The following is a 24,906-nucleotide window of genomic DNA, read 5'->3' as shown; positions in this document are numbered from 1 at the left end:
AATGTGCAGTGGATGAGCTACGAATGCGCGCCGCGGTTGTCCGACTTCCTCTCGTGGGTCGGGAGACGATGGCCATGGGCAATGAGGTTCCGGACCGGATCATCAGACGGCACGACAGTGGGATCGTCGTGATGTAGGAGCGGGCCCTATGGTGCCGCTCGTAGTGCGGTGTACAGCTGGAGAGCAAGTAGCGCTCGCATCCAGATTCTTTCTCCCTCCCTACATCGTCGTCACCACCCTTGCTCAACCAAAACACGCCCCAGATTAGACTGCAGGATTGTAACTATCGTGAGATGCAGGCGGAAATATGAGCATGATACTGACGACCACGATTTGACGTTGCGTCAGCAGCGCCATGAGAATTGCACGCCAGCTAAATTTGTCCGCCAGTCTGATTGTCCTCACCGCCTTCGGTCTGGTCAATGCTGCTCCTCATGACGAGGCAATGGCGGCGATGTCCGAGTACCAGGCCGGCCTTGGCACACGAAAGTGTGAGTCGAAAGCGTTGTGGCTACTTGCGCGTGGCTCACCTTGCGGTTCTTCATACGTCACCCGCAGTTGATCCAAATCGCTCGAGGCAAGCTCTGCACTATCTGCGGCACTCCTCCTCTGACGCGCGACTGTTGCCGCTGCCTTGGTGACTGCTCAGAGCGAGGAGAGGTTACAGCTGCCTTGTGATGAGAGCCAGCCATGATGGGGACCATTTGCGCTCCTCTCGTCTCGTCACACTTTTTGGCCGCATCTAATCACCATGTCTCACTCCAGAGTAGTCCAAGCCCATCTCGCGAGTGATCAAGCAGCAGTCAAAAGCGTCTCGCTCTCGCAGCTGGGCAAAGAGGCAATGTCCATTCCTGTGGCTCGAGCGAGCCCGTAGTAACTTAGAGTAGCAGATGGCAAGTGGTGATATGAACAAGAACAATGGCGCCGGCTACGAATGAGCTCGCGCCAGTACTGCAGGAGCGATGAGGCGCGGTGATGATACAGAGGGGAGGAGATTAGGTCGTGCAAAACAAGTCGAGAAGTCCGGAGATACCACGTGAGAGCGTGGCAGCACCTACGACCCGCCCCACTCGAAGCTCTCCGTGGCCAAATTCACGATGCCCTTGCCAGTCTTGCTCCCTCTGGCCATGCTGGGATCAATGTGCTTCGCGACGATCCTCCTCAGAATCGCGCTCAAGCTCTCCGGACCACAAGAAGCAACCATGACCCTCCCGCTCGCTCTCTGCACCTCGTTTGCGATCAGACGGTCCAGACGCGGATGGCCAGGCTGGGCAAGCTCGGCAATGAGGCGCAGATCGAGGTCTTCCTCGGCATCTAGGTCGATGGGATCGTCCAAGCCTGCATACTCGCTGCGATCAGGCCCGGCTGGCGCACCGTGCTCGTTGGAGTAAGAGGAGGGGTCGTGGCTGGAGGAGATGAGGTTGGCCGAGCTGTGATTGAGGGAGGACTGGGCAAAGACGCTCCCTGCGTAGGATGGCTGGCGCCAGTGCTGATCTGGGCGTGCGTTCTCCGCCTCCCACGAGAGGGGTGTCGAAGCACCACTGAGCCCTGCACTGCTCCCAGGCACGCCAAGAGCGTTGGCTGTGCCCGGACGAGACATGGGTGGGCGATGAGGGGATGGCTCGTAGCTGCGGTCGCTAGTTGGGATCGTGGCTTGAATCTGCCCATCGAACATGGCACGCTGAGCCGCTACGCGCATAGCGTCCTCTTGTGTGCCCTGCTGCGGCTGGCCTTGCTTCTCGCCCGCCTGCTTCTTGCTACGCTTCAACGTCGCCTTCCTCGTGTTGGCACGCCTGAGCTTCCCTTCCTGCTGAATGCGCGAGTTGATAGCCTGCTCTGCAGCACTAGGAAGCCCTGCTTGGTCTTCACCGTCGAACTCTGTCAAGTCGTTGAAGCCAATGTCAAGATCGTCGGCCTCCCCTCCTTCCATGAGGCGTTGTGGGCCCGAAGCGGGTGCAACGACGTCGCCGCCACTGGTTTGCCAGCCTTGCCCAGGGTCGGTGGTCTGCCATTCCTCAGCCGTCGTAGGGCGAGAGGCGGGAGCGGTGTTCATGCCCATGAAGGAGGAGGGCCGGGAAGCCAGTGTCGGTCGGGCGCCGTGCCCTGCCATCCTCGCACCAAGCGCCACCTGATTATTGATGTGCGTAACATACAGATCGACCTGGAGCTGCTCAGGTGGGACCATCTCGATGCATCTCCTCAAGGCCGAGCTGACCCACTGTAGGTGTGAGTACTCCCTCAAGATCCAGACAAAGCGCACGCGCTGCACCTCGAAGTCCTTGCCGCCGCGCTTGCTCGCTCCATAAACGTTGCGCTGCGTCAGGCAGGCGCAGAGGTGTTCGAGGAGCGACATGCCAAAGGAGATGCCTGAGCCACCGCATACGATGACGATCGAAGAGTGGATGCCCCAGCGGACGCGCTTTGTTGAGCCGAACGCGCCGTCGACGATGGCGCGAAGGTGAACGCCAGTCGTGTTGGCAATACTGCCGTTCAGGCCTTGCTCCTCGGCCGCGACGACTTGACTGTGTCGGTGACGTCTCACATACTCCCAGAGATCGAGCGTGAACCCCTTCCTCGCACGCAGGAGCAACACCATCGTCCTCTCCTCTCCTCGCTTCCTGCGCTCCTTCTTTAGGCCCTTTTCCAGATCGCGATCCCCATTCGTCGAGACAATCGGCATCGCAGCGTCGTACGCCGAGGCAATTGTAAAGGGGTGCGACTGCCAGCCCTTGACTGCGGGTACATTGAGATAGACCCATTGCCCTGGTTGCCAGGACATACGATTCGGGGTGCGCAGGGTGAGACGGAGCGTCTTGCCGGGAAGGACTTGGCAGAAGGCATATCCGGGCTTGATGAGGGCAGCTACATCTGCTGGAAGAGCTGGACGTGGATCGCGCTCAACACTGCCACCTGAGGGGCTCCAGTCGCGAGAGCGAGCTGTCATTGGGCGCGATGCCAGCTGCTGATGCTGGTAGGGCTGCTGCTGTGGCTGCGCTTGCGGCTGCGGCTGCGGCATCGATGAGTAGTGGTCTGCAGAGCTGAGTGGGCCCATACCGTCCAGCGTGTGAGACTGGCTCGAGCGATTGTCATACGCACGGCCGCGCCACGCATCCTCATGATTCGCCGATCCCAAGTCCTGCCCCGCCTCCCACCTATCCGGATCATCATGAGGTGTGACTGAGCCTGACCTCGATGAGCCGGCGAGTGGCACGTCCTCCTCGATGCCAGACATAGCGCTACCCCTCGCTCCAGCGGACGCATACTCCTTAAGTAGGTCGCTGACGGGGCCGTAGCGCTGGCTTGGTCGCCTGCGAACCTTGTCACCATTCTCGTCGAGCTCCCATTCTTCGTCGTTGGTATAAGGCGCCGGCTGCCTCTCGCGCGGGTCGGTGTCCAAGAAAGAGGGCTTGCCGTTGCCATTGTATCGCCCGCCTTGGTGATGCATGGGCTTCAGGGCTGGACTGCCGTCGTAGAGCGTGGCGGAGGACGAAGTGTGCCCGCCGATGCTTTCTTGCTGGTGACGACGCGGCGGCTGCATCGAATGCATCGACGGCATCGCAGCGTGGAACTGGTGCTGCTCTTTCGCCGGCTGCGGCGCACCGCTGCTCACCAACACCTGCTCGGGCTTCCTCCCGGCAAACCCGATGCCGTTCACGTATGCCACCTTGATCGCTCGCGTCAACCTTTCTGCTCCCCACCACGCCAGCGCAGCAATCATCCATCCAGCCAGCGGAGGATGATGAGCGGCTGCAGCTGCCATGAAACCGATGGCGCAGACAATGTGGCCAATGTAGAAGAATTCGTAATAGTTGCGGCGGATGGGGCCGAGGGAGAGGAGGACGAGGAGGGTGAGGAAGCCCATCGAGACGAACGCCCATCGGAACTTGGGCCAGATGAAGACGAAGCCCCAGAGAGAGGTACCAAATTGCCTGCGCCGCGCAAAGGATCAACATGGTCAGCATGTGCGGAAGCGGTTCATTGGAGGCTCTGCGCGGCACTCACTGGTCCTTGGAAAGCTGCACGCTCCACGTGACGGTGTGGGCGATGGCGAATAGCCAGATCAATCGCCCACCCCACTTGTGAAGAAACGAGAGGCGCTCAAAGGCGTGTCCACCCAGCGCCTTGGTGGAGAGCAAAGCCCAGGGCACCTGCTTCAACGCGAGCAGCGTGACGAACGGCGTCAAGGCATTGGTCATCAATCCCGTCCTCCCGCCTGACGTCCACCAGGTGTGGTACGGGATCGAGTAGGTAGCTGGCGAGGTTGATACGGGGGAGAAGGACCCCAGACCCCAGTCGATGCGCTTGACGAGGGCGTCGCGCTTCCCATAGAAGCCGTATCGCGCGTCCGAAGCGTTTGGCCAGCTAGCGCTGAGGTCGAACATGCCTGCCGTAGGGCGAATGTAGTCTGCGCCCACAAGAGTGAGGATCACAGGGACTGCAAGCAGCCAGAAGGCTAGGAAGAGGCGGCCGATGCTGGGTAGAGTGATGACGTAGCGCTGCCGCGGAGGTGGCGCGTGTTGAGGCGCGAGCTGGGCAGCGCCCTTTGGTGGATAGGAGTGCGCCTCACCACCGGCTTGACGTGATGGCTCATTGGATCTTGTCCGTGAGATGAGTGCGCTTGGATCTGGCTTTTTGCCAAACTTTATTATTCTGAGCGAGGAGAGGCAGGGGTGAAGGTGTGACTCGGTGAGCACGCTTGTAAGCAAGCTGATGGTGACGCGGCGCGCCTACTCACCTCGATTTTGGGGCAGACTTGGTCCACGCCGCGCCTATCCACGTCTTGTCCCCCACCCCAAGGTGATGAATACCCGCAGAGATGAGGACGACGCCCGCTATCACGAACCACATGAGGTATGCATATCGATGCGAAGGGACGGACAGCATGTGGGCGTTGAGGTAGTTGCCGAGATAGCTGTACTGCTGGATGTAGAGCGTGTCACATGATCCTGAGCATGAGTTGCCCCCCGATGATGAGGGAGGGACGTACACGCTCATTGCGGCCAGGCGACGAGGGTGATGATGGAGGGTTGGCGTGGGTGGTGGTGGCGGAGCAGCAGCAGCAGCGGCGGGGCAAGCGAGGGAGGAGCCGCTCTGACCTCCTAATCAACGAGACGAGGACGAATCTGAATGTGTTTTGGAATGAGCGTGGTGTGTTGGTGGTGTGTAGTTGGGTGTTGAGGTGGAAGGAAGGAGATTTGTCGCCTTGGATCGAGGTCGCCTTCCACTTGTGATTAATGACCGATGATGACGACGAGGAGCGATGGCTGGCTTGGCTGGAAACGCAACTCGAAACGCAGCCTGCAACTTGCTTTGTCGCCGTGCTTTTGCGGGGCGGCGGGCGGGCTGCGCTGCCGCACGCGCATCCACAGTCGTGGTCAGTGGGCCCTGACGCTGCTCTCACTGCCCGTTCGGCACATTCGGCCGCCCAGCCCAACCCTCAACGCAAAGACTGAGCAAATAGGAGAAAGCTCCACGAGCGCCTCAGTACGCTGATTGGGCGACCACAGTACATTTCGCTCAACCTCACATCTTAGAGAGGAGCATGCCAAGCCGCGAGCGATGCGCAGCGCGGGCAGCGCAGGCAGCGAGAGCAGCAATGGTGAGGCGCTAGAAAGGCTCCCAAGCCCTCGCATCCTCTTCTACTCTACTCTAGTCGCCGGAGCTACGCCGACGACAGGCAGTGACAGTTCCCATTGCCATTCCACGAAGCCAAGATTCGAAGAGTCCCGACATCTCTAACTCGCTCCCACTGTACCGCTCCCGCTCCATCGCTCGTTGCTCGAAGGTGGTGTTTGTTGCTTGCTCATCTCGGAGCTTTTCGAGTGATTAGCCGCTCGTGAAGCGGAGCAAGCTTTGTGAGCAGCGCGGGCGACGGCGTGGGACGGGATGAAGCACGTGGCGTCGCCCTGAGCGGGAAGAAAGCTCTGCCCCGTCCGTCCTTTCGCGGCTCGCTCGACATCCTTTCTTGACTCGCACGACCAACACCTACAGCGGCCGGCAAATACCCTACACAGCCATGGTCACCGAAGCAGCATACCCCCTGCCTCCTGTCAAGAAGCAGCTCATCGTCTTTGACTTTGATTGGTGAGCTGCGAGAGAGGCGAGGCTGTTGTTAGTCCCTCGATTGAAGCCACGCTCACACAGCCTCTGCCGCTGCCGTCTCCTTTCACTGCCTCTGCCGCTCACTGCCAGGTCCCTCGCCGATCAAGACTCAGATCGATGGGTTCACGAAGCCCTTTGCCCGCGGCTGAGGAGGAAGATGAAGTGCGTGTGCCAGCGTATCATCAACAGCAGCGAAGGGGCTGTGTGACTGACGCCAGCTGCTTCTCGTACGCAGGTCCCTCAAGTCGTCCGTCCAATTCACAGACCTCTGCGCCCAGCTCCTCGTAGAGCTGCACGAAGTCGAGGGAAAGTCGCGCGAGGAGATTGAGGAGGCAATGAGGGCTATGCCATTTGTGAGTGCCGCGTAGCATGAGGTGTGAGACCTCGAGGAGCTGACGCTTGCCCCGCCCCCAACTCTCGCACACAGCATCCGGCAATGAAGCGCGGCGTCAAGAACCTCAAGCAGCACTCTTCACCGGCAACTACGCTCTTCCTCCTCTCCAACTCCAACACAATCTACATCGACACCATCCTGCGTCACCAAGGCCTCGCGCCTGGCGTCTTCGACGAAGTGGTGACGAACCCCGCCTCCTGGTCCACAGAGGGCTGCCTGCAACTCTCCCGCCGAGTGCCCGCAGATGCAGCAAAGCAACATGGCTGTACAGTGGGTTGCAGCCCCAACATGTGCAAGGGCGAGGAGCTCGAAGCCTTCCTTGCGAGACATGGCGGTTTTGAGGCGTTCGACCGTATCATGTACGTGGGGGATGGGGGGAACGACTACTGCCCACTGTTGAGGATGAGAGAGGGCAAAGACGTGGCATTTGTGCGGAGGTTCAGGGGATTGGAGAAGCGCATCAAGGAGGAGGGAGGCGTCAAGTGCGGGATCAGATGGTGGGCGGGAGCGTGGGAGGTGGAGACGTTGATGGATGAGAGTCGCGGCGTGTTGACGGACGGCGAGAAGGCGTAAAGGCAGCGAGGAAGCACGAAAATCCGGTGCTGTGGACTCGACGCTGTAATTGCAAGCTACGCTACCCTCACGCTACGACAGCGACTTGCCCATGAATCTCCTCTTCGTGAAAGCCAACCACCACTTACTCGGGGTTTGACCCACCCCTGCTCCACCCCCACCGGAGTTGTACACTCTCTCAATAAGCCTGCCCACGAGTTCCTGCCTAGCCTGGGTGAGGTAGCCACGCAGCGCATCTGCCTCGCTCCTATCACGGGGAGCGGCGTAGAGGGCGTTCAAGGGGAACCCAGCGTCGCCAGGCAGGGCGAAAGAGTCTACTGCCAAGGTGGAGAGTTGCTTGGTCGCTTCCGGCAGGAGGAGCGGGGAGCGCGATGAGGCGATCTTGGTCAAACAGTCGGAGATGAAGAGGATGAGGTAGATGAGTGTCTGTGTGCGCGAGGTGTGCGCGAGGTGTGCGCGAGGTATGCGCAAGGTGTGAAGTGATATGTCAGTGAGGAGTGGATTGCAGAGCAGGGGTGCACACTCACCCTATCAGCCGGCCCCTTGATCTCGAAATTGCGGAAGAGTGAATTGGCACGGAAGAGGTCGATGGACTCATCGATGATGTCCATTGCATTTGGGTCGACTTCGAGTGAGAGGACAGAGGCTTATAGTCAGGATCTGACCATTTGGCATCGGAGCATCTGGCGCGGCAACTCACCAGGCGTCCCTGCCGGTCCACGAATCTTGCTTCTAAATGGGAGGAGGCTCATGCTCCCGATGACGCGCGAGTCTGTGTCCTCATTGTAGGCTGAGTGATAGGCTGGCATCGCTAGCGAAGAGGTGAGCGGGTGGTGAAGACAATGTGGCAGGTAGGACGGGAAGCCGGGGGCGACGACGACGACGACGACGACTCCACGCTGGACTCGCGGATGCACGTCTGTGCGGCGGATGAGTCGAGCGCGGACCACGAGGCGTCCACGCACGCAGGCGGCCGCCCGTCACAAGTGCTTCTTCACGATCAATTGGATTGGTTGACGAATCGCTTTCGAGACACATTGAGACAGAGCTAGAGAGGAGATGATATGCAAAAGATGATAAGCCAAGTCTGCTCTGCGCGCCTTGATACCGCCGCCAGCCGGCGCGCGAGGTTGTTTTCGGGCGAGGAGGGATAAGGATGATGCTATACTACAAGAAGGGCCCATGAGACTTGAGAGATGTATCCTGCTTCGCGCCTTCTCAGTCCTCCATCATCACATCATCAGCCTTGATCTCCTCGCGCCCCAGGCTGCTTCCCTCCTTTCCCTGCGGGCTCCCTGCAGCACCCGTAGCGGTGGGGAACGAGCTGACAGCGGCAGACTGGTTGGGCCTTTGCAGGTGAGGCAGAGCAGGTCCAGCACCACCGCATTGCCCTGCGCCTCCCGTTTGTCCACCAGCGGCAGCTGGCATAGGCACATTAATTGGGTTGCTCGTCATTGTCCCACTGGAGGCGGATCCACTCTCTTGAGGGAATGAGGAGCCAGGTGTGTTGGTGGGTGAAGAGCCTGAGACTGCAGCCATACCGGGAGGCGGGGGAGATCCGACCGTGCTTGCGTGAGGGATCGATTCGGGGTTAGGGATGGCCGTGCCTACGGACTGTTGAGGAGCTTTCCCTGCCTTGGAGAGGGCATAATCCCCCGAGTCGAAGTACTTGCGCTCCTGCGGGGCGACGAGATGGGGGTACAAGTAGCTTGGTCAGCTGAGCGCTGGTGAGTAGCTGTGCACTACGAGTGCGATGCGCACCTTCAGCTTGTTGCCAATGACATCCTTGCGATTTGGGAGCTTGCCGTATAGGCGGAAGAGCTTTTGCTCCTCTTCGGTCAGGGACTGCGGGGAGGCGAGGGATGAGAGAGGGGTGGCAGATCAGTACTCATATTCGACAGGACATCGCTTCCTTCCGGTCGTTGCGCACGTTGATGTCGACCTTGTTGCGCTGAGCAGGGAGCATGGTGGGTAGATCTAGGTCGGGGAGAGCTCGTGTGTATGCGGCGCAAGTCGATTGCACGCCCAGCGTGCGGGTTGAGCGAGTAGGAGGATTTGCTCTAGGTCGAGGGCAGAGCCTAGCGCTATGCTATATCCCTCGTCCGTCGCGCCTTTTATCGTCTGATGAACGGGTAGTAGTAAAAGGCGATGAGATGTGTGGTCGTAGTGGTAAGTTGGACGTCGAGAAAGGGAGAAATGTGGACGTCTGTCTCGCTCCGCCTGTCGTCTCGTCGAGGCGCTAGGGCGGCAGGGCTGAGACCTATGGACCTCGGAGAGGCGCTCGAGCCACGAGCGAGCGGGCGAGCGTGGGACGGGGGAACGAGAGAGCGGCGGCACACTCGGCATGGACGGGCCCCTCGCCCTTTGACGGCACACGAGCAGAGGCGGGCGAGAGCGCTTTGAGCTCGCAAGCTTCAACAAGAATAGTAGCCGACGACACCCAGCGTCATGATGGGGGCACGAGGCAGAGCAGAGAGGCCAATCAATTCAGGGTCTGCGTCTGCGCTGTCTAGCTGAGTTGAGTTAGAGCTTGATTATTGGGCGTACACGCACACATTCGGCTTCGGCCCGCCGTCACATCTTCGCGTGGTCGTTAGGCACGCTTCGCCCTCGCCAACCTAAGGGGCTCACCATCCTCCTTCAGCAGGCACTCTGCGTCGTTCAGCTTACGCGGGCCGTCGCCGACTTGTGTGTGAATCAAACGCCTCACCGCGCCCGCCTCGTGAACAGGGATGACTGAGGAGTTGAAGGTTGAGGGGAGGCCGGAGGGGAGTGGGACGGCGGCTTGTTGGCCGCGATGAGAGGCTCCAGAACCTGCGCCGAGGAGGTTGAACTGCAGCAGCGAGGGACGTGTGAGCGATCGATATGTTACTATCAGCCCGACACGCGCCCAACTCACGGTATCATCAAAGTCGGCATTAGGGAAGTAGTGCCTTACGAGCTGGAGGACCAGCTGCACATTCTCCTTGGGAGCATAAAGCACAGCGTTCGGTCCTGCGTCGTATGTGTATGCGGCCACCTTGCCCTTCCCTGCCTCCTCGCTCGCGCGGTTGAGCTCCTCGACCAGCTGGACGATGGCGCGAGAGACGTCGTTCATGTAAAAGATAGGCGGTGTTGTGTCCAGGCAGGTGGCATGAAAGTTATTAGAGTCGGCCATTGTGATTGCGGCAAAGGAGTCGAAGTCGCGGCGTTGGATGGCATCAGAGATGGACTTCATGCGGGCGGGAACGCTGGACGAGGGGCCAAGAAGGACAAGGTCAGCTGTGGACAAGAGCTCATGGCGCGATCCCCCCTTTGGTGTACCTACACATCCTTGATACGATGCTGCAACAGGGGCGAAGTAGCCACCGTCCTCTGCATTCCCGCAGTACTGGGCGTTCCCTTCTTTGCATCGCTCACCACGCAGATCAGAGCGTGCAAGTCGGGCCAATGTTCCCTGCTAGCAACCTGTACCGCTAGCGAATCGGACCCGTCCGCCTTTTCTCCCCCTTGCCACGCCACGAAGCCGCCAAACAGCGAGCGGCAAGCCGACCCAGAGCCTTGCCTTGCGATGCGAGAGAGTTGCGAGTTGTCTACTGCTGGGAGAAGACCAAAGAGGGTCGCGAGGGTATAGATGAGGGCGGCGAAGCCTGACGCCGAGGAGGCGAGGCCGGCTGCGGTGGGGAAGTTGTTCTCTGAGCAGATGTGGAGAGGCCAGGAGGAGAGCTGGGCGGGCGAGATGGAGTGAAGAAGGTCAGCCTACGAGTGCGCTGCGCTGTACTGCATCGACTTGCCCACCTTTGGCAGCTTGTCATCGCCGGCCTCCTTGTCGCTGCGCATCTTCCTCATCTCATCGATGCAGGTTCGCAGCCTGCCCTGCTCTGCAATCTCCTCTTCGACGCCATTGAGCCAAAGTCTGTCTTTGCCTCCGTACGACTCGTCTGCGCTTGCGGTGGTGACTGAGCGGAGGTGGTCTTGGTCGAGGGTGACGGAGAGCGAGTCGTTGGTCGGGAGAATGAGCTTCGTATCACGCTTGCCCCAGTACTACACGACGCGGGGAAGGGGGGGAAGGTCAGCTGCAGGTCTACCCGTTCAGCCTTGACCTCAGTCCTTCACGCACCTTGATGACGGCAATGTTGACGGGCGCGGAACATGTCGCCGAGTACTTTGGTCCTGCCATCTTGTCGAGGAGTTGGCAAAGGAAGAAGTGTTGGGCTGCTTGCCTCGCTCCTCTCCGCTCTCCCACTCGGCCCTGCGAAGGTCTGCTCGCGTGGCGTGGCTTCATGGCCGTGCGCCAGTCCGCCGCCGGTTGCCGTGTCCCAAAGACCGTGCATGCAGAGCGATTGCGCAATGCCTTGCCTTCGCTACCTTTCAAGCCATTTCCAACCCATCCCCTCGTTTTCATCAAGCAGTGAGGAGCCTACGAGTGCGCGCTTCCCATCCGCAGCCGCAGATGGCGCTGGCTCGACTTGGATACCACGCCGTGAGGGCAAGACCGGCGACGTCGTCGGCCTCACAGCACCTCAGCCGTAGCGCTCAGCCATTGTGGCATTTGGCACAGTCGACGCCGCCTAGATGTCGCATCGTCGCCCCACCTCCCGCAACAATACTGCAACGATGCGGCTATCGTCATATGGCTGGGCAGGAAAGTACTCCAGACCCTTCCCCAAAGCCTTCCAACCCGCCAGCTCAGCCAGCTCAGGCAACCCAGTCAGCTAAGCCGGCCAAACCTGCATCACAGCCACCGCCAGCAGACGATCCGCTACGCCTCTCGTCTTCCGCAGTGCAGACGGCGGAGCAGCAGCGCAAGACGGACTGGAAGATTGTGAAGCGATTGATCGGGCATGTATGGCCGAAGGGGGATACGGGGGCGAAGACGAGGGTCATTCTTGCGTTGGCCCTGCTTGTAGGAGGAAAGGTGAGCGCTGCGGCCAGCCCACTCCGTCTCAGGCTCACACTCTCTCCGCTCGCCCACTCGCATAGCTTCTCAATGTGCAAGTACCCTTCTTCTTCAAGAACATCATCGATCAATTGACAGAGGGCTTGGCCAAGCCGCTGGACTTTGACGATCCGAGTCTCGCTTGGTATATTGCGGGATCGGCCATCTTGGGGTACGGTGCTGCTCGCATTGGGGCGGCCCTCTTCTCTGAGCTGCGAAATGCCGTCTTTGCATCGGTGGCGCAGCGATCCATACGCAGAGTGGCCAAGAATGTCTTTACCCACCTCTTGCGGCTGGACTTGGGGTGGCATCTGAGCAGGCAGACCGGAGGCTTGACAAGAGCGATTGATCGCGGCACCAAGGTGAGCGCGGGCGTAGCTAAATGGGGTCCACTGATGCTTACGCGCCGCCACGCACCAGGGCATCTCCTTCCTCCTAACATCCATCGTCTTCCATATTGTCCCCACGGCCCTCGAGATCTCAATGGTCTGCGGCATCCTCTCATACAAGTGCGGACCCACATTCGCGGGCGTGACAGCAGTCACCATGGCAGCCTATGCCTGGTTCACCATCAAGACGACATCGTGGCGAACGCGCTTCCGTCGCGAAGCCAATGCGGCTGACAATCGCGGTGCCACGACGAGCGTCGATTCCCTCCTCAACTACGAGGCAGTCAAGCACTTTAACAACGAGGCCTACGAGATCAAGAAGTACGACCGCGCATTGGCTGACTACGAGACTGCAAGCGTCAAAGTGGCGACCTCCCTCGCTAGCTTGAACTCTGGGCAAAGCATCATCTTCTCGACCGCCCTCACAGTCATGATGTTCCTTGCGGCCCAAGGCGTTGTAGCCGGAACGATGACCGTTGGCGACCTCGTGATGGTGAACCAGCTCGTGTTCCAGCTGAGCTTGCCTCTCAACTTCCTGGGCACAGTGTATCGCGAGCTGCGTCAGTCGCTCATTGATATGGAGGCCATGTTCAATCTCGAGAACGTGCGGGTGGCTGTCCGCGAGGAGAAGGACGCACCTGAGCTCAAGGTGACTGGCGGGGAGATCCGCTTCGAGAATGTCACGTTTGGGTACCACCCCGAGAGGCCGATTTTCAAAAATTGTAAGAGAGCGTGGCGCAAAGATGTGACCGCAGCTCGGTGCTGACCACCGCCACCACGCGCCGCCACGCGCCGCCACGCTAGGCTCATTCACCATACCCGCGGGCCTCAAGACTGCCTTTGTGGGACCCTCGGGCTGCGGAAAGAGCACGATCTTCCGTCTCCTGTTTCGCTTCTACACCCCTCAATCAGGTCGAATCCTCATCGACGGGCAGGACATCACGCGCGTCTCATTGACATCGCTGCGTAGGGCCATCGGTGTCGTCCCGCAGGACACGCCCCTCTTCAATGCCGACGTGAGGCACAACATTCGCTACGGCCGACTGGACGCGACGGATGAGGAGGTGGAAGCTGCAGCGAGGCGCGCGAAGTTGGATGCCATTCTGCAGACACTGCCGGACGGGTATGAAACGCAGGTGGGGGAGAGAGGATTGATGATCTCGGGTGGTGAGAAGCAGAGGTTGGCTATTGCCAGGCTGCTGTTGAAGGATCCGGACATCCTCTTCCTCGATGAGGCGACGAGTGCGCTGGACATCTTTACGGAGACGTGAGTGCGCGCGGCGGTGCTCTGCGACGATGCGCTGACCTGTCCCGCCCCACCTCACCCGCACAGCTCGCTCATGCGCGACCTCAACTCCTCTCTCCTCGCGTCTAAGCGCACGGCAATCTTTGTAGCCCACCGTCTGCGCACGGTCAGTGATGCCGACTTGATCGTCGTGCTCGGGGACGGCAAAGTGGTACAACAAGGCACGCACTCCCAGCTCCTCGAGCAGGGAGGCTTGTACGCTGATCTGTGGAATGGACAGAGCGCAGGTATTGAGGCGGCCATTGAGGGGCAGGAGGAGCAGGAGGCTGAGCAAAAGAGGAGGGAGGAAGGGGTCGAGGTGCCCGGACCGGGACCGTGAGCGAGTGCGCACGCTCTCCATCGTTATAGATCTGTAGTATCGACCAATGTAACGGCATCGGACCCCTTTCACCCACAGATGTCCGTGCGCACGAGCGGAGTTCAGGTCCTCGAGCGATATCGTCGCAGGTTCGGCGTAGGGGCGCGGGTGATCATACCAACGCTGATCTTGAGTTCTCTTCTGCCTCTTCGCACGACACACACACGCGCGCGCGATGCTATTGGACAAGACGTTTGACTGCTCAGGCTGGGAGATCCACTACAAAATCATCGAGTCGTCGCCCGCGCTCGCGCACTCTGCTCAGCAGACGCTCGTCGTTGTGCACGGCACCCCTTGGTCCTCCATCGTCTTCGACGCCATCTCTGCAGCCCTTTTGGCCAGCACGCCCAACTTGCACATCCTGCTGTACGACCTACCGGGTTATGGCCAATCGCAGTACTATAGCGGCGCGCAACAGTTCCGCGACTTTGATGGCGACACGTCTGTAGCTTTTCAGGCAACGGCACTCGTTGCCCTGCTCGAGGAGACGCGCATCAGCAACCCGCTCGTCGTCGCGCACGATATAGCCGGCGCTATAGTCCTTCGCGCGCACACGTTGCACAGCCTGGAGCTGAAGTCGCTCCTGCTCATGGACACCAACACGGTCCTACCTTGGGGCGACGGGTTCTACAAGCTCGTTCGCGCTAACCCGAGCGTCTTCTTGGACATGCCACCGCAGATCCACGAAGGCGTCGTCCGCTCCGTAATCCGCAGCGCCTGCCACCATACCGTACCACAGCAGATGGAGGACGCTCTCGCTGCTCCCTGGCTAGGCGCAGAGGGGCAACGCAACTTTGTACGTCAGATCGCACAGGCCAACGACGCGGACGTGCAGGAGATGCTAGACTGTCGTGCGTACGAGGGGAAGGTCACGTGTGCGGTCAAGGTGCTCTGGGGGGAGGTGGATGGGTGGATACCGCGTGGCAAGATGGAGACGCTGGTTGAGATGTTGGGCACGGCAAGATGTGGAGAGGGGCTGGTCATCGTGCCTGAGGCTGGACATCTATTGATGATCGATCAGCCTGAAAGGGTCGCGTTGGAGGTTGGCGAGTGGGTGAGGAGCGCGTGACCTCAATGGCAAAGGCCTTGCATTGCAGGCTGTGCTTGGGCGTGGGAGATCCAGGCGACCAGACGACGCTTCTCACTGCACACCGCCATCGTATCGTGCTGCCACCAGTCGTTCGTGCTGAAGCGCAAGGGCGACTGATTCGAGGTGGGCGGTAGAGTGCGTTCCCCCGCGTGAGCGGAGTCGCGGCTGGGCCTCCACCAGGCCGCGGAACCTGAGGTGATGCAGCGGCGGAAACGCGAAGCTGCATCTCGGCGGCCCCCCCTGACCACCTTGACCATCACCTCATCGCTACCATCTATCTATCCACTCAGCTCGCTCGCGATGACCATCCCACCCCTCGACCCCACTTACCCACTCTGCGCCTCGACTGTCCCCGCGGAAGGCTTGCCCTCGAGCGCAGACGCAGCCACGCCCCTCCTCATCGCCTTGGTCAAGCAGTCGCTCAACCTCGTCCGCTCGTCCCAAGCATGGAAGAAGGGCAAGCAGTTCGGCAAGGAAGACCAGAAGGAGGGCGGCAAAGTGCAAGCGCTGTACTGCCCGAGCGATATGGAGGGACGGCTCAAGAAGTGCGGCTGGCATGCGCGCTTGTCCAAGCACAACCCCGTGGAAGGAGGATTGAGCTTCACGGACCTGTACGATGGGCTGGGAACAGAGGACCACACCTTGAACGAGAAGGGATACATCAGCGATATCCTCGAATCGCTGCAGGTGGGCGTCGTCATCCCCGGTCGAGCAGAGGTGTGGCGCAACTCATACAATCTGCCGAGCTTGACCGCGAATCGCGACTTTGTCGAGCTCGTCGTCACGCTCCCCTTGCCACCGAGTCCGGAACCTTTCAGCCCCGCACATGAGGAGGTCATCCTCAAGGCGCTCAGTACCAAGCCCTTGCAGCTACCGCAGGACCCCGGATCCCCGAGTCAGGGGCGTCGCTCTTTCTTGGTCGTCTCCCTCCCCGTAGCCCACCCTTCGGCACCCGAACGACCAGAGGAGTTTGTACGCGCCAAGTACGCTTCGGTCGAGGCGGTCTGGGAGGGCGCGCACCACGCCGAGGGGCAGGAGCCGGACATCGAATGGCTCATGGCCGTCCAATCCGACTCGAGCGGGAAGATCCCCCTCGTCTTCCAAGAGATGGCCATGCCGGGCAAGATTGCGCACGACGTGCCCCTCTTCTACGAGTGGGCGCGCAAGCAGAAGGCGAAGCATGGGAGGGTGGGCCACGATGAGGCAAGGAATGTCGTCGAGGGGCAAGGGGCAGGGACCAGCGCTGCGCCGGCCGCTGCGACGGTTGAAGGTGAGGGGGCAGCACCTGTGGGGCCAGCTTAGACGGTAGACTGAGGCATGATACCGGCGAGCTCGAGGCTTGTCTGCCACTGTGCGTGGAATATCACCCGAGTTTCGCACCCGAGTCGCATTTACATCACTCACGCAGATCAGTGGTGAGCCCTGTCGCGCAGCCGTGATCGATAGACAGCTATCGTTCTGAAGCGCCTGAGAAAGAGCGCACTCGCTGACCTCGCTAAGCTCCAGGCTCGTCCTTGACGCGCTTCGTTGGGGTGTCCTGACTCGGCGCATCAGCGTCGGCTTGACCCCGCAGAGGCTACGAAGGGGAGGACGATGCGCCTTGGTCCGCCCATTCAGCCTTGATCTTGTGGCCGCGAAGTATCGTGCTTGAGCCAGAGCCAAGCGACACGGACGGCTGGAATGCTCCCAGTGTGGATGGAGCGTGGTGTAACTCACGACTCACACGACTCCCATCGTTGCTTTCCAGCAGTCCGCGAGAAGGCTTTGAGTCGTTTCTAATGCCCTCCTTCTGATCGGCACAAGTGGCATTGTCGCTGCCCTTGTTGTTGCGGTGATCGTTGCTGCTTATGTTGTTTTTTTTTGAGAGTGGCAAGTTCGGATGGCAGTTAGGGACGAGAGGGAACCAACTTCGATGCTCGTGTCTCAACTAGCCCGCGCACCGGCCAACGAAGACGGTTCACCAAACGGCACGAAGCCCTGCGTATACAGTGCGTAGGGCAACGAGATGGATTCACAGGGCCCAGGGCAAGATAGCCTGCGCGCCGATGAGGCCCGTCAAACCAGTCTCGCCGCCAGGTCAATGAGATTCTCAAGTTCGAGAAAGTCCGGCGATTTAATGGCAAAGAGATCTCACCTGGAAAGTGTTGGTGAAAGGCAGGACGGCATCGTATGGATAGAGAGATCAACGTGCTGTTGCACACGGGGCTGCCAGGCTGAATCGGACTCGCCAGGGTCGCCAGCAAGAGCAATACTGTTACCCATTCGAGGATACGCATGATGCTATGTTGTGCTCTTGACATCCCACTGATGTACATCACATTTGGACGACTGACACGGGATGCTCGACGAGTGAGCGTAACTTATTGGAACACAGGGTTGATGCTACGGGCAAAAGGCGCTCTAGCGAGGGCAATCAAACAGCCAGTGAGCTCTTCAAAGCTTGGCTTGTAAGCAGTAGCTGTACACTCGATCGCGAGAGTTAGCAGCCCAGCAAGACGGAGCGTCGCCGTGATGGAAAGCACGCCTGGGCTCCTATTCAGGGCAAGAGGCGAAAAGTTAGCAGTCATAGGCCACGTGGCTCTTCCCGCCCGCCCCGCTAGCGCCAAATTTTTGCGCCCGGCTAGGCGAAAGCGGTGCCACCGCCTGGCTCAGCGAGACGCGCCCGCGCGTTCTGCCGTCCGGGAGGCTAAAAAGTAGCCTCAGCACCTTCTCTGGACGGTGCTCCCAACAGCAAAACATAATTGGTTGCCGTAGCAACCTACTTTTCTGGTCTAGCGTGTCATCCTTGTGCAGGGGCCATGCTAATCTTCTCTGTATCGTTAAAAGTTTTTCGTTTGCCGGCCCGAAGGCCGGCGTTGAGGCTGCGGTGTTGGTCTCTGTCGACGTGTGTTGGTGTTGGTACTTATGCAGAACGACCGCGCGCATTATTTCGCTGACCCTGCCTTCTGGGGGGTATGTCGGACCCTTGTTGGGTCGACGTGCGACTTTGTTTGAGAGTTGCTGACCCAAAACACGTGCTGCGGCGACTTCGAGTGTCGTACGACTAACTTGGCGCCATCTGATGGGCATTTCGGACATACGACGCTTCTTAGATGCCGCTCTAGTCGCCGCGAGCGATGACAGCCATCGATCAGAGATCACATCAGTCATTCAAGCGGTGTAACTTCGACATTGACGAGCTCTATGGTCGAGGGTCGCTTGAGAGCACAATGCTGCTGATACATCAGTCCAAGTGAGGCAACCAAGTAGCTACCACGCTCTCGCGGCCTCAAGAAGGCGCCAGACTGAGCGGCGACAGCGATCGAGGGTCCAACGCGCGTATGAAGGTCGTCTCAGGCTGACAAGGAGGGAGTCCGGACGAGGTTGCAAGAAGCCGTGTCATTCTCCGCAGCAAGGATGGCGGCATTGTGCCATCATTCTCGCATGAGGCAACATTGTCGTGATGTGATGATGAAGCTACGCCTACGATTTCACTGCGAGCCAAGCGCTCACAATCCCTCCTTCAAGGAGCATGCTTGGCTCGCCCCTCTGGCAATCGTTGAATGACCTTCTCCGAGGGCACCTGCAGGATGCGCGATTCAGCTCTGGACGGTTGGCGGAGCAAGCCCACACGATGTCGTGAAATCTAGCCGAGTACCGGGGGGATCTTTGAGGGTGCCAATGAGCTGAGGCAGGCCGAGAGGGCGCGATCCACAGTCGAAGCTCACCAGGTGGCAGTGCGTCTGATCTGGAGCAATCACAAGTGAGACGCACAGCTGCGGTAGTAACCGGTACGCCTGGAGCGGCAGGGTCAGTGGGCAATGCCCACCGAGAGCGGGGACAGCAATGAGCTGGCCGTCCTGCCTGCCGTGTGAAGAGTCTGTCGAACGGGGTCGCGACGTTGAGCAACGACGATGCTCGGCATGGAAGTCGTCGCAAGCTCGTATGCAATTCGATCGCTGGACTCATGACGAGTTCCTGATCAATCGCATTGGGCATGCAATCTCTGCAGGCTTGGTAGTGCAACTGAGCAGTCTCGAAAGAATATCGGATGTGCTGATCGCTATGATGGTACGAGTCTGCTCGTCTGTCTATTGGTCGTGGTAGCCCCATTTACCCACAGTGCTGTACGCTTCCCCGCTCACTCGCTCGCTAGCTCGCTCCTTTATTCGCTGCGATGGGCTGCATCCTGGTCTGTGCCGCTGTCAGCTCATTAAGCCCGGCGGTGTGCAGTCGCTAGCACGGCGGTGTGCAGTCGCTAGCTCACATACAGGATAGACCCACGGCGAGTCTGATGTCACACGACACACTCTCGTAAAGGCAAGACGAGACAAGACAAGGCTCACGAGCGACCGAGTAAGAGTTTCGAGTGGAGCTTGGCATCGATCCTCGTGAGACATCTCATCGTAATGCGTTGACGCGGTGCGCGGAGTCGAAGATCGCTTGGGCTGATGTGAGTGATTGTGCCGTCGCTGTAGGGTGAGTGGTCAGCGTCGACGCAGGTTGTGGCCGCCTTGAACCAAAAACTCGAAGCCACAATCCCCCACCTCTTGCTCCGTTTCGCTCGTCCGCTGGTAGTTATGGGTCTGTGTCTGTGCCCGCGTCGAGCTTTTTGGACCCGAAAAAAATGTCCTCCTGAGCGTCGTTGTGCAGTTGGGTGGCTGGTGTGAGTCTGAGATTCGCCACACGTGGGTGAGGGGCGAGATGCCCAGCGGCCATAGCCCGCGTCTCGCTCAGTCGCCGGTTCCATCAACTTTTGGACACAGACGACTCGACGGGCGACCTCCAATCCAATCTATCCACCCAACTCTTGCGCCCCCTCTTCACGAGACTTGCTCCTCTCGCCGCATATTGGGGCGAGGTCGCTGAAATCATCGGCCACCCATACCCTCTAAAAGGGAGCTCTACTCGTCGCCGGCTACCTTCTTTACTCCAACTCCAACTAACGCCGCGATCATGGGTCTCTCACGCGAGGCTAGGATCATCACGCTCCTGGTCATTGACTCGGCCTTTTTCTTCCTAGAAATCATCGTAGGTGAGTGAGCGCGGCGCAGACACCCTGGCCTGTCTTCATAGCTGATCCCACGCTCCCTGCCAGGCTATGCCGTCGGATCCCTGGCCTTGGTGGCCGATTCATTCCACATGCTCAACGATGTCATGTCCCTCGTCGTCGCCCTGTATGCTCTCAAGGTGAGCAGGCTGCGATACAGCGAGAGTTTGGCGCGACATGTGGAGATGGAGCTGACGATCATCACACTCGCCTCGCACTCGCCTCGCACTCGCAGCTGAGCAAGAAGGACAGCACGAGCGACTCTCGCTACTCATACGGGTGGCAGAGGGCTGAGATCTTGGGTGCCCTCGTAAATGGAGTTTTCCTACTCGCTCTGTGCTTCAGCATCTTCATGGAGGCAATTGAACGATTCGTCAACGTGACTGGTGAGTTGAAGTGGTGCGCAGCATCGCCCCTCTGTCAGGCTACTCACGCAGCATCTCGCCCGCGCAGAGGTATCCAACCCCCGCCTCGTCATCATCGTAGGCTCCCTCGGTCTCGCCTCGAACATTGTCGGCCTCTTCCTCTTCCACGACCACGGCCACTCGCATGGCGGTCACTCGCACTCCCACGGCTCCCACTCGCACGGCGCCGAGTCGCACGACCATGCCCATTCTCACGACATTGAGCCCGCGCACGACTCATCCGTTTCAGCCTCGGCCACTGCGATCCCTTCCAACGGCAAGTCCAAGCAGCGCAGCTCCTCCGTCGACCAGGAGGTCGGCTCTCTGTATGGTCATCCGGCTCAAACACGCGCCTACGTCGTACAGACGGCGCAGGACATGGGCTACGAGCGTCAGGGGAAGTCTGTGGCTATTCAGGGGGGCGAGCGCGATACGCTCAATCCCGCTGCATCCAGCTCCAACGGCTATGGTACCATGGACCGTGATGTCGAGGCTGATGCCGACGCGGCCAACGACGACCTGCCTAGCGCAGAGACGGCCATCGCCCATCGCCTCCCTGGCTCGAACAAGGCCAAGAAGGACCACTCGCACGGCGGTGCTGGCGGCCACTCTCACGGCGGCGGACATGGTCACTCTCACGACGGCAGCATGAACATGCAGGGCGTCTTCCTCCACGTCCTTGGTGACGCTCTGGGCAACGTAGGTGTCATCCTCGCCGGAGTATTCATTGCCACGACCTCCTACTGGTGGCGCTTCTACTCCGACCCGCTCATCTCCTTCATCATCACGATCATCATCTTCCACTCTGCCCTACCCCTCGTCAAGTCGGCTTCCTTCATCCTCCTGCAGGGTGTACCCTCCGGCGTACCGCTCGAACAGGTCAAGGAGGCAATGCACAATGTTCGTGGAGTGTTGAGCGTGCACGAGCTGCACATCTGGCAGCTCAGCGAGAGCAAGATTGTTGCTTCGGTGCACGTGCTCGTGGACTGCTCGACTGGCCAGGAGCAGCGATACATGGAGATTGCAGCCGACTTGCGTCGCCTCTTGCACGCATACGGCATCCACTCGTCGACTATCCAGCCCGAGTTCGTGGCCGGTGGAATGGCAGAGGCGGCTAGGATCTCGGGCGTCGAGGTGGCAGAGACGGATGGTGGCAAGGGTGGGTCGAGCGCACCCAAGACGGACTCGGAGGGGCGACTGATGACCAAGGACGGTAGCCTCGTTGAGCACGCCCTTTCCAGGGCGCCTTCGAGCTGCTTGCTGGCCTGCGACGAGGAGTGCGGACCGGACGAGGCGTGCTGTCCTCCCCCTCCTCAGCAGCAGCAGGTGGCCAAGAGCGACGATGGGCACAACCACGGTCACGAGGGCCACAACCACTAGAGCGGCGCGCGTGTGTGCGTGCATTGCTGCCGACTAGATCTCGGTATCGCAGAACATGTAGCATGCTGGTCGCACTGAAGCGCGGTACGGGCGACCAGTCCACTTCATCATCTTTCATTTCTCTCTTGGTCCTTTTGCTCGCTAGGTGCTCCTGCGCGCGTTGCTAATCTTACACAGATCGAATCGTCAAATGGGGGCCTTCAACAGGAGTGGTTTCATTTCTCGCGCGCGCGCTTACGTCGATGTGTAGCCGCCATCCACAATGAGGTCGCTCCCCGTCGTGTATCGACTCGCATCACTCGCCAAGTAGACGGCAGCCCCCTTGAGATCCTCCGGCATCCCCATCTTGCCCATTGGGATCATTCCCTCCCACGTCTTCCTGAGCTGCTTCCCCTCAGCATTCCTGTCGAACATCTGCTGCGTCAAGCTAGTCAGCATGTAGCCTGGGCTGAGAGTGTTGACGCGGATACCGTGCTTGGCCCACTCGACGGCCAGGCAGGCTCCAAGGTGCTTGACCGCTGCCTTGCTGGCGTTGTAAGGGGCTTGCGGTTGCGGGATGTTCACAATCGAGCCGGACATTGAGGCGACGAGGATGATGGACCCGCCCGTGATCGAGGAAGAGATCATGTGCTTGGCTGCCTCGCGAGAGACGTAGTGCGAGCCAAAGACGTTGATAGCGTAGAGCTGGGCGGGGGTGGTGAGACGATGTTCAGACTGTCAGCGTGCGGCCACGACTCCGCGACCATCGCTCTCGCTCCTGCCTCACCTTCTGCAGCCTGTCTGTCGGGTACTCGAGCGCTGGGAAATTCTCCACGATTCCCGCCGAATTGACGACCGTAGTAGGGGCTCCAAAAGCACTCTTGACCTCCTCAAAGGCCTTCTTGACGCTGTCTTCATTACTGACATCGCACTTGAATCCCCTAATGTCCACTGTCCCCGCCTTGACACCTCCCCCCTCCTCCCCTTCAATCCACTCCGTCATCGCCTTTGCAGAGCCAGAGGCATCGTCCTGGTCCAAGTCGAGGATCGCGAGCTTGTCGCATCCAGACTCAACAAGAGCACGAGCCATCAAATTGCCCAGCCCACGAGCTCCTCCGGTGACGACGCAGACTTTCCCCGCCATAGAAAAGGACTTGAGCGTGCGAGCTCCGTGGGAGCCTTCATCGCCTTGAATGTACTCGGGGCCTTTGGACTCGCCGGCGGGGGGCAAATTGGAAGAGGATGGGAAGGTGCGACGTTCGCTCTCGTCAATGGCGTTGGCGCTCTTCTTGCCTGCAAGGACGTGGGAGGAAGTCGAGAAGGCGGAGACGCGCCCATAGCTGGCAGCCATGCGGGGCAGAGCGTTGCCACTTCGCCCTACAAGGGCGCTGCGGGCAGCATTACGAATGCTGGACTGCATCATTGACGACATGCTTGGTGGTGGTCGAAAGGCAAAGAGAAAAGAGGCCGCCCTCTTCAGGGTTCTTCCTGGCGAGGTTTGCCGTCAGGAACCAGCGAATGCAGCTCAAGCTGCCTCCACCAGCGGAGCCTCGCTCACTTCGCCGATCGGCAGTCGTCGAATTGGCCGAGCTTGAAGACAGCACCACGTGGTCAGCGTCGACGAGACGATCACACATCGGCCACAGTCACACACTCAACGCTAGAGAACCTCGTCGTGGTCATTGCAGGTCAGATGGTGAGAGGAAGGGTGTGGCCCCGCCCCTCATGGGGTGTCAAGAAAGTACATGGGGGTGTAGAGATGAAGACCGAAGCGCAATGAACATCAACGACCCAAGAAGCAGAGCCGGCGCTGGTACGCCCGCTTAGAGACCGTAGACGGCCAGCTTCTCGTTGAGGGGCGCAACGGCCGACCCTGCCGAGCTGGTAGCGTTGGCACGCTTCTTGATCGAAGCGACGCGACGCTCGTTGTAGGCCTGCGCCTTGATCTTCCTCTTCTCCTCGAGCTTGTCAACGGTAGCCTGGTGGTTCCATCCGACCTCGTGCGAGATGCGCTTGAGCGTGGCGTACTTGCGGCCAGGCTTGAGACGGAGCACACGGAGAGCAGCGGGGATGACCATCTTCTTCTTGCGGTCATACGGGGGAGGCACGCCCTCGTAGAGCTTCAGGCGCTCAAGGGCGGCGGCACCGCGGGCAGTCTTGTGGGGGACCATGCCGCGGATAGCCTTGTAGAGGACGCGCGAGGGGGCGCGGAAGTGGAAGGGACCGCTGCGGCTCGGCTTGACGACGTGACGCTTGTGAAGGTAGGCGTGCATCTTCAGCTGCGGGTGTGGGGTGAGGGGTGACGAGGTGTGAGTAAGTCGATCGCAGTAGAATCTTCGCGCCCATCGCTCACCTTGTTGCGGAAGAAGGAGCCCGAGACGTTGATCTCCTCGCAACGGACGACGGTGACCTTCTGGCCGGAGAGGATCTCCTTGGCCAGGATCGAGGCCAGACGACCGAGGAGGTGACCCTTGCCGTCGACGAGCTGTGAGGGGGTGGATGGGGGCAAAAGATCAGCCTGACTGAACTCGAGAGCGGAGTGATGTTGAAAGCTGTCGAGCGCAAGGAGAGATGCCCAGTTTCGCCTTCATTCTCTGCCTCTCTCTGCCTCTCCTGGTGACACTACCCTCCTCACGCAACCATCCTGCTGCATCGAATGGCGCCCGCCTTGTCCTCGACTGAGCAGGGCGACGTTGCCAGCAGACGCAATGACCAGCACCGAATGCTGTGCGCTCATGGTGCTCTGCGCAGCCGCCAGCTAGACCTCGACTGCCATGACCATCAAAGTAGCGATTGTTTCGGGGGTATATGACGCCCTTCGAGCCCAATCCCTCTCGCCCCTCGACTTCTCTCCTCCCTTTCTCCCATGCCCCCTCTCTGTAGTCCCACGCTGTCTTCCTTCGATCGTGCTGCTCTGCACTGATGCTCACGATGGGGGTGGATTGCTGGACCATGGTTGTCTGTCAACGTTGAAGAGAGACGCA

General features: G+C 59.8%; 13 protein-coding genes across 13 annotated transcripts; 6 read left to right on the top strand and 7 right to left on the bottom strand.

Annotated features, from left to right (window-relative positions):
• The first annotated feature begins 32 nt into the window (after positions 1-32).
• On the top strand, positions 33-840 carry BDZ90DRAFT_231937 (hypothetical protein). The gene is made up of 2 exons (XM_025506059.1): positions 33-491; positions 559-840. Exons 1-2 carry the CDS (start codon positions 356-358, stop codon positions 639-641), a joined length of 219 nt encoding a protein of 72 aa, XP_025362790.1. The 5' UTR covers positions 33-355; the 3' UTR covers positions 642-840.
• BDZ90DRAFT_251857 (hypothetical protein) lies at positions 816-5,270 on the bottom strand. The gene is made up of 3 exons (XM_025507745.1): positions 4,736-5,270; positions 4,003-4,650; positions 816-3,929 (listed from the first exon to the last, which is right to left on the bottom strand). The coding sequence occupies exons 1-3, from the start codon at positions 4,993-4,995 to the stop codon at positions 1,055-1,057; spliced, it is 3,783 nt and encodes a 1,260-aa protein (XP_025362789.1). The 5' UTR covers positions 4,996-5,270; the 3' UTR covers positions 816-1,054.
• A 392-nt stretch (positions 5,271-5,662) lies between these two features.
• Positions 5,663-7,140, top strand: BDZ90DRAFT_231934 (hypothetical protein). The gene is made up of 4 exons (XM_025506058.1): positions 5,663-6,084; positions 6,193-6,264; positions 6,338-6,455; positions 6,530-7,140. Exons 1-4 carry the CDS (start codon positions 6,017-6,019, stop codon positions 7,067-7,069), a joined length of 798 nt encoding a protein of 265 aa, XP_025362788.1. The 5' UTR covers positions 5,663-6,016; the 3' UTR covers positions 7,070-7,140.
• BDZ90DRAFT_251852 (putative ARC18-subunit of the Arp2/3 complex) lies at positions 6,829-7,878 on the bottom strand (the record flags this gene model as incomplete). The annotated part of the gene is made up of 3 exons (XM_025507744.1): positions 6,829-7,495; positions 7,597-7,694; positions 7,770-7,878. 3 exons carry the CDS (start codon positions 7,876-7,878, stop codon positions 7,142-7,144), a joined length of 561 nt encoding a protein of 186 aa, XP_025362787.1. The 3' UTR covers positions 6,829-7,141.
• A 199-nt stretch (positions 7,879-8,077) lies between these two features.
• BDZ90DRAFT_231932 (Endosulfine-domain-containing protein) lies at positions 8,078-9,218 on the bottom strand. Its single transcript, XM_025506057.1, has 3 exons — positions 9,000-9,218; positions 8,831-8,914; positions 8,078-8,746 (listed from the first exon to the last, which is right to left on the bottom strand). Exons 1-3 carry the CDS (start codon positions 9,033-9,035, stop codon positions 8,288-8,290), a joined length of 579 nt encoding a protein of 192 aa, XP_025362786.1. The 5' UTR covers positions 9,036-9,218; the 3' UTR covers positions 8,078-8,287.
• A 444-nt stretch (positions 9,219-9,662) lies between these two features.
• Positions 9,663-11,238, bottom strand: BDZ90DRAFT_251847 (putative MVD1-mevalonate pyrophosphate decarboxylase; the record flags this gene model as incomplete). The annotated part of the gene is made up of 5 exons (XM_025507743.1): positions 11,169-11,238; positions 10,847-11,092; positions 10,377-10,774; positions 9,969-10,299; positions 9,663-9,902 (listed from the first exon to the last, which is right to left on the bottom strand). The coding sequence occupies exons 1-5, from the start codon at positions 11,226-11,228 to the stop codon at positions 9,663-9,665; spliced, it is 1,275 nt and encodes a 424-aa protein (XP_025362785.1). The 5' UTR covers positions 11,229-11,238.
• A 443-nt stretch (positions 11,239-11,681) lies between these two features.
• Positions 11,682-14,001, top strand: BDZ90DRAFT_219404 (putative ATP-binding cassette transporter protein, mitochondrial; the record flags this gene model as incomplete). The annotated part of the gene is made up of 5 exons (XM_025504398.1): positions 11,682-11,966; positions 12,032-12,349; positions 12,408-13,098; positions 13,181-13,643; positions 13,710-14,001. The coding sequence occupies 5 exons, from the start codon at positions 11,682-11,684 to the stop codon at positions 13,999-14,001; spliced, it is 2,049 nt and encodes a 682-aa protein (XP_025362784.1).
• A 92-nt stretch (positions 14,002-14,093) lies between these two features.
• Positions 14,094-15,336, top strand: BDZ90DRAFT_164330 (alpha/beta-hydrolase). Its single transcript, XM_025503635.1, has one exon. It carries the CDS (start codon positions 14,216-14,218, stop codon positions 15,107-15,109), a length of 894 nt encoding a protein of 297 aa, XP_025362783.1. The 5' UTR covers positions 14,094-14,215; the 3' UTR covers positions 15,110-15,336.
• A 94-nt stretch (positions 15,337-15,430) lies between these two features.
• Positions 15,431-16,432, top strand: BDZ90DRAFT_259992 (hypothetical protein; the record flags this gene model as incomplete). The annotated part of the gene is made up of 1 exon (XM_025508214.1): positions 15,431-16,432. The coding sequence occupies one exon, from the start codon at positions 15,431-15,433 to the stop codon at positions 16,430-16,432; it is 1,002 nt and encodes a 333-aa protein (XP_025362782.1).
• A 2,004-nt stretch (positions 16,433-18,436) lies between these two features.
• On the bottom strand, positions 18,437-19,337 carry BDZ90DRAFT_164243 (hypothetical protein). The gene has a single exon (XM_025503634.1). The coding sequence runs from the start codon at positions 19,220-19,222 to the stop codon at positions 18,593-18,595; it is 630 nt and encodes a 209-aa protein (XP_025362781.1). The 5' UTR covers positions 19,223-19,337; the 3' UTR covers positions 18,437-18,592.
• A 412-nt stretch (positions 19,338-19,749) lies between these two features.
• On the top strand, positions 19,750-22,312 carry BDZ90DRAFT_274482 (cation efflux protein). The gene is made up of 4 exons (XM_025508841.1): positions 19,750-20,144; positions 20,208-20,299; positions 20,395-20,545; positions 20,613-22,312. The coding sequence occupies exons 1-4, from the start codon at positions 20,066-20,068 to the stop codon at positions 21,941-21,943; spliced, it is 1,653 nt and encodes a 550-aa protein (XP_025362780.1). The 5' UTR covers positions 19,750-20,065; the 3' UTR covers positions 21,944-22,312.
• BDZ90DRAFT_219246 (NAD(P)-binding protein) lies at positions 22,178-23,273 on the bottom strand (the record flags this gene model as incomplete). The annotated part of the gene is made up of 2 exons (XM_025504393.1): positions 22,178-22,627; positions 22,710-23,273. The coding sequence occupies 2 exons, from the start codon at positions 23,271-23,273 to the stop codon at positions 22,178-22,180; spliced, it is 1,014 nt and encodes a 337-aa protein (XP_025362779.1).
• A 348-nt stretch (positions 23,274-23,621) lies between these two features.
• Positions 23,622-24,884, bottom strand: BDZ90DRAFT_231925 (ribosomal protein L13). The gene is made up of 3 exons (XM_025506056.1): positions 24,853-24,884; positions 24,276-24,407; positions 23,622-24,201 (listed from the first exon to the last, which is right to left on the bottom strand). The coding sequence occupies exons 1-3, from the start codon at positions 24,874-24,876 to the stop codon at positions 23,746-23,748; spliced, it is 612 nt and encodes a 203-aa protein (XP_025362778.1). The 5' UTR covers positions 24,877-24,884; the 3' UTR covers positions 23,622-23,745.
• Between the last annotated feature and the right edge of the window lie 22 nt (positions 24,885-24,906).

Source organism: Jaminaea rosea, assembly GCF_003144245.1.
Source record: "Jaminaea rosea strain MCA 5214 unplaced genomic scaffold BDZ90scaffold_5, whole genome shotgun sequence".
Lineage (NCBI taxonomy): Eukaryota > Fungi > Basidiomycota > Exobasidiomycetes > Microstromatales > Jaminaea > Jaminaea rosea.
Note: the sequence above shows the minus strand (reverse complement) of the source record. Positions and strands in the feature narration are given on the sequence as shown.

What these genes read in the sequence shown, in the direction of transcription:
- BDZ90DRAFT_231937 (XM_025506059.1), top strand. Translation starts at nt 356, where the DNA reads ATGAGAATTGCACGCCAGCTAAATTTGTCCGCCAGTCTGATTGTCCTC. An exon ending in CGGCCTTGGCACACGAAAGT is followed by an intron (nt 492 to 558) that starts GTGAGTCGAAAG and finishes CGTCACCCGCAG; the next exon opens with TTGATCCAAATCGCTCGAGG.
- BDZ90DRAFT_251857 (XM_025507745.1), bottom strand. Translation starts at nt 4,995, where the DNA reads ATGAGCGTGTACGTCCCTCCCTCATCATCGGGGGGCAACTCATGCTCA. An exon ending in AAGTCTGCCCCAAAATCGAG is followed by an intron (nt 4,651 to 4,735) that starts GTGAGTAGGCGC and finishes CTCCTCGCTCAG; the next exon opens with AATAATAAAGTTTGGCAAAA. An exon ending in GTGCAGCTTTCCAAGGACCA is followed by an intron (nt 3,930 to 4,002) that starts GTGAGTGCCGCG and finishes TGCGCGGCGCAG; the next exon opens with GCAATTTGGTACCTCTCTCT.
- BDZ90DRAFT_231934 (XM_025506058.1), top strand. Translation starts at nt 6,017, where the DNA reads ATGGTCACCGAAGCAGCATACCCCCTGCCTCCTGTCAAGAAGCAGCTC. An exon ending in CGGCTGAGGAGGAAGATGAA is followed by an intron (nt 6,265 to 6,337) that starts GTGCGTGTGCCA and finishes TCTCGTACGCAG; the next exon opens with GTCCCTCAAGTCGTCCGTCC. An exon ending in CAATGAGGGCTATGCCATTT is followed by an intron (nt 6,456 to 6,529) that starts GTGAGTGCCGCG and finishes TCTCGCACACAG; the next exon opens with CATCCGGCAATGAAGCGCGG.
- BDZ90DRAFT_231932 (XM_025506057.1), bottom strand. Translation starts at nt 9,035, where the DNA reads ATGCTCCCTGCTCAGCGCAACAAGGTCGACATCAAC. An exon ending in GCAACAAGGTCGACATCAAC is followed by an intron (nt 8,915 to 8,999) that starts GTGCGCAACGAC and finishes GCCTCCCCGCAG; the next exon opens with TCCCTGACCGAAGAGGAGCA. An exon ending in TCATTGGCAACAAGCTGAAG is followed by an intron (nt 8,747 to 8,830) that starts GTGCGCATCGCA and finishes GTCGCCCCGCAG; the next exon opens with GAGCGCAAGTACTTCGACTC.
- BDZ90DRAFT_164330 (XM_025503635.1), top strand. Translation starts at nt 14,216, where the DNA reads ATGCTATTGGACAAGACGTTTGACTGCTCAGGCTGGGAGATCCACTAC.
- BDZ90DRAFT_164243 (XM_025503634.1), bottom strand. Translation starts at nt 19,222, where the DNA reads ATGGGGCTACCACGACCAATAGACAGACGAGCAGACTCGTACCATCAT.
- BDZ90DRAFT_274482 (XM_025508841.1), top strand. Translation starts at nt 20,066, where the DNA reads ATGGGTCTCTCACGCGAGGCTAGGATCATCACGCTCCTGGTCATTGAC. An exon ending in CTTCCTAGAAATCATCGTAG is followed by an intron (nt 20,145 to 20,207) that starts GTGAGTGAGCGC and finishes GCTCCCTGCCAG; the next exon opens with GCTATGCCGTCGGATCCCTG. An exon ending in ACGATTCGTCAACGTGACTG is followed by an intron (nt 20,546 to 20,612) that starts GTGAGTTGAAGT and finishes TCGCCCGCGCAG; the next exon opens with AGGTATCCAACCCCCGCCTC.
- BDZ90DRAFT_231925 (XM_025506056.1), bottom strand. Translation starts at nt 24,876, where the DNA reads ATGGTCCAGCAATCCACCCCCATC. An exon ending in TCCAGCAATCCACCCCCATC is followed by an intron (nt 24,408 to 24,852) that starts GTGAGCATCAGT and finishes ACCCCCTCACAG; the next exon opens with CTCGTCGACGGCAAGGGTCA. An exon ending in GCTCCTTCTTCCGCAACAAG is followed by an intron (nt 24,202 to 24,275) that starts GTGAGCGATGGG and finishes CCACACCCGCAG; the next exon opens with CTGAAGATGCACGCCTACCT.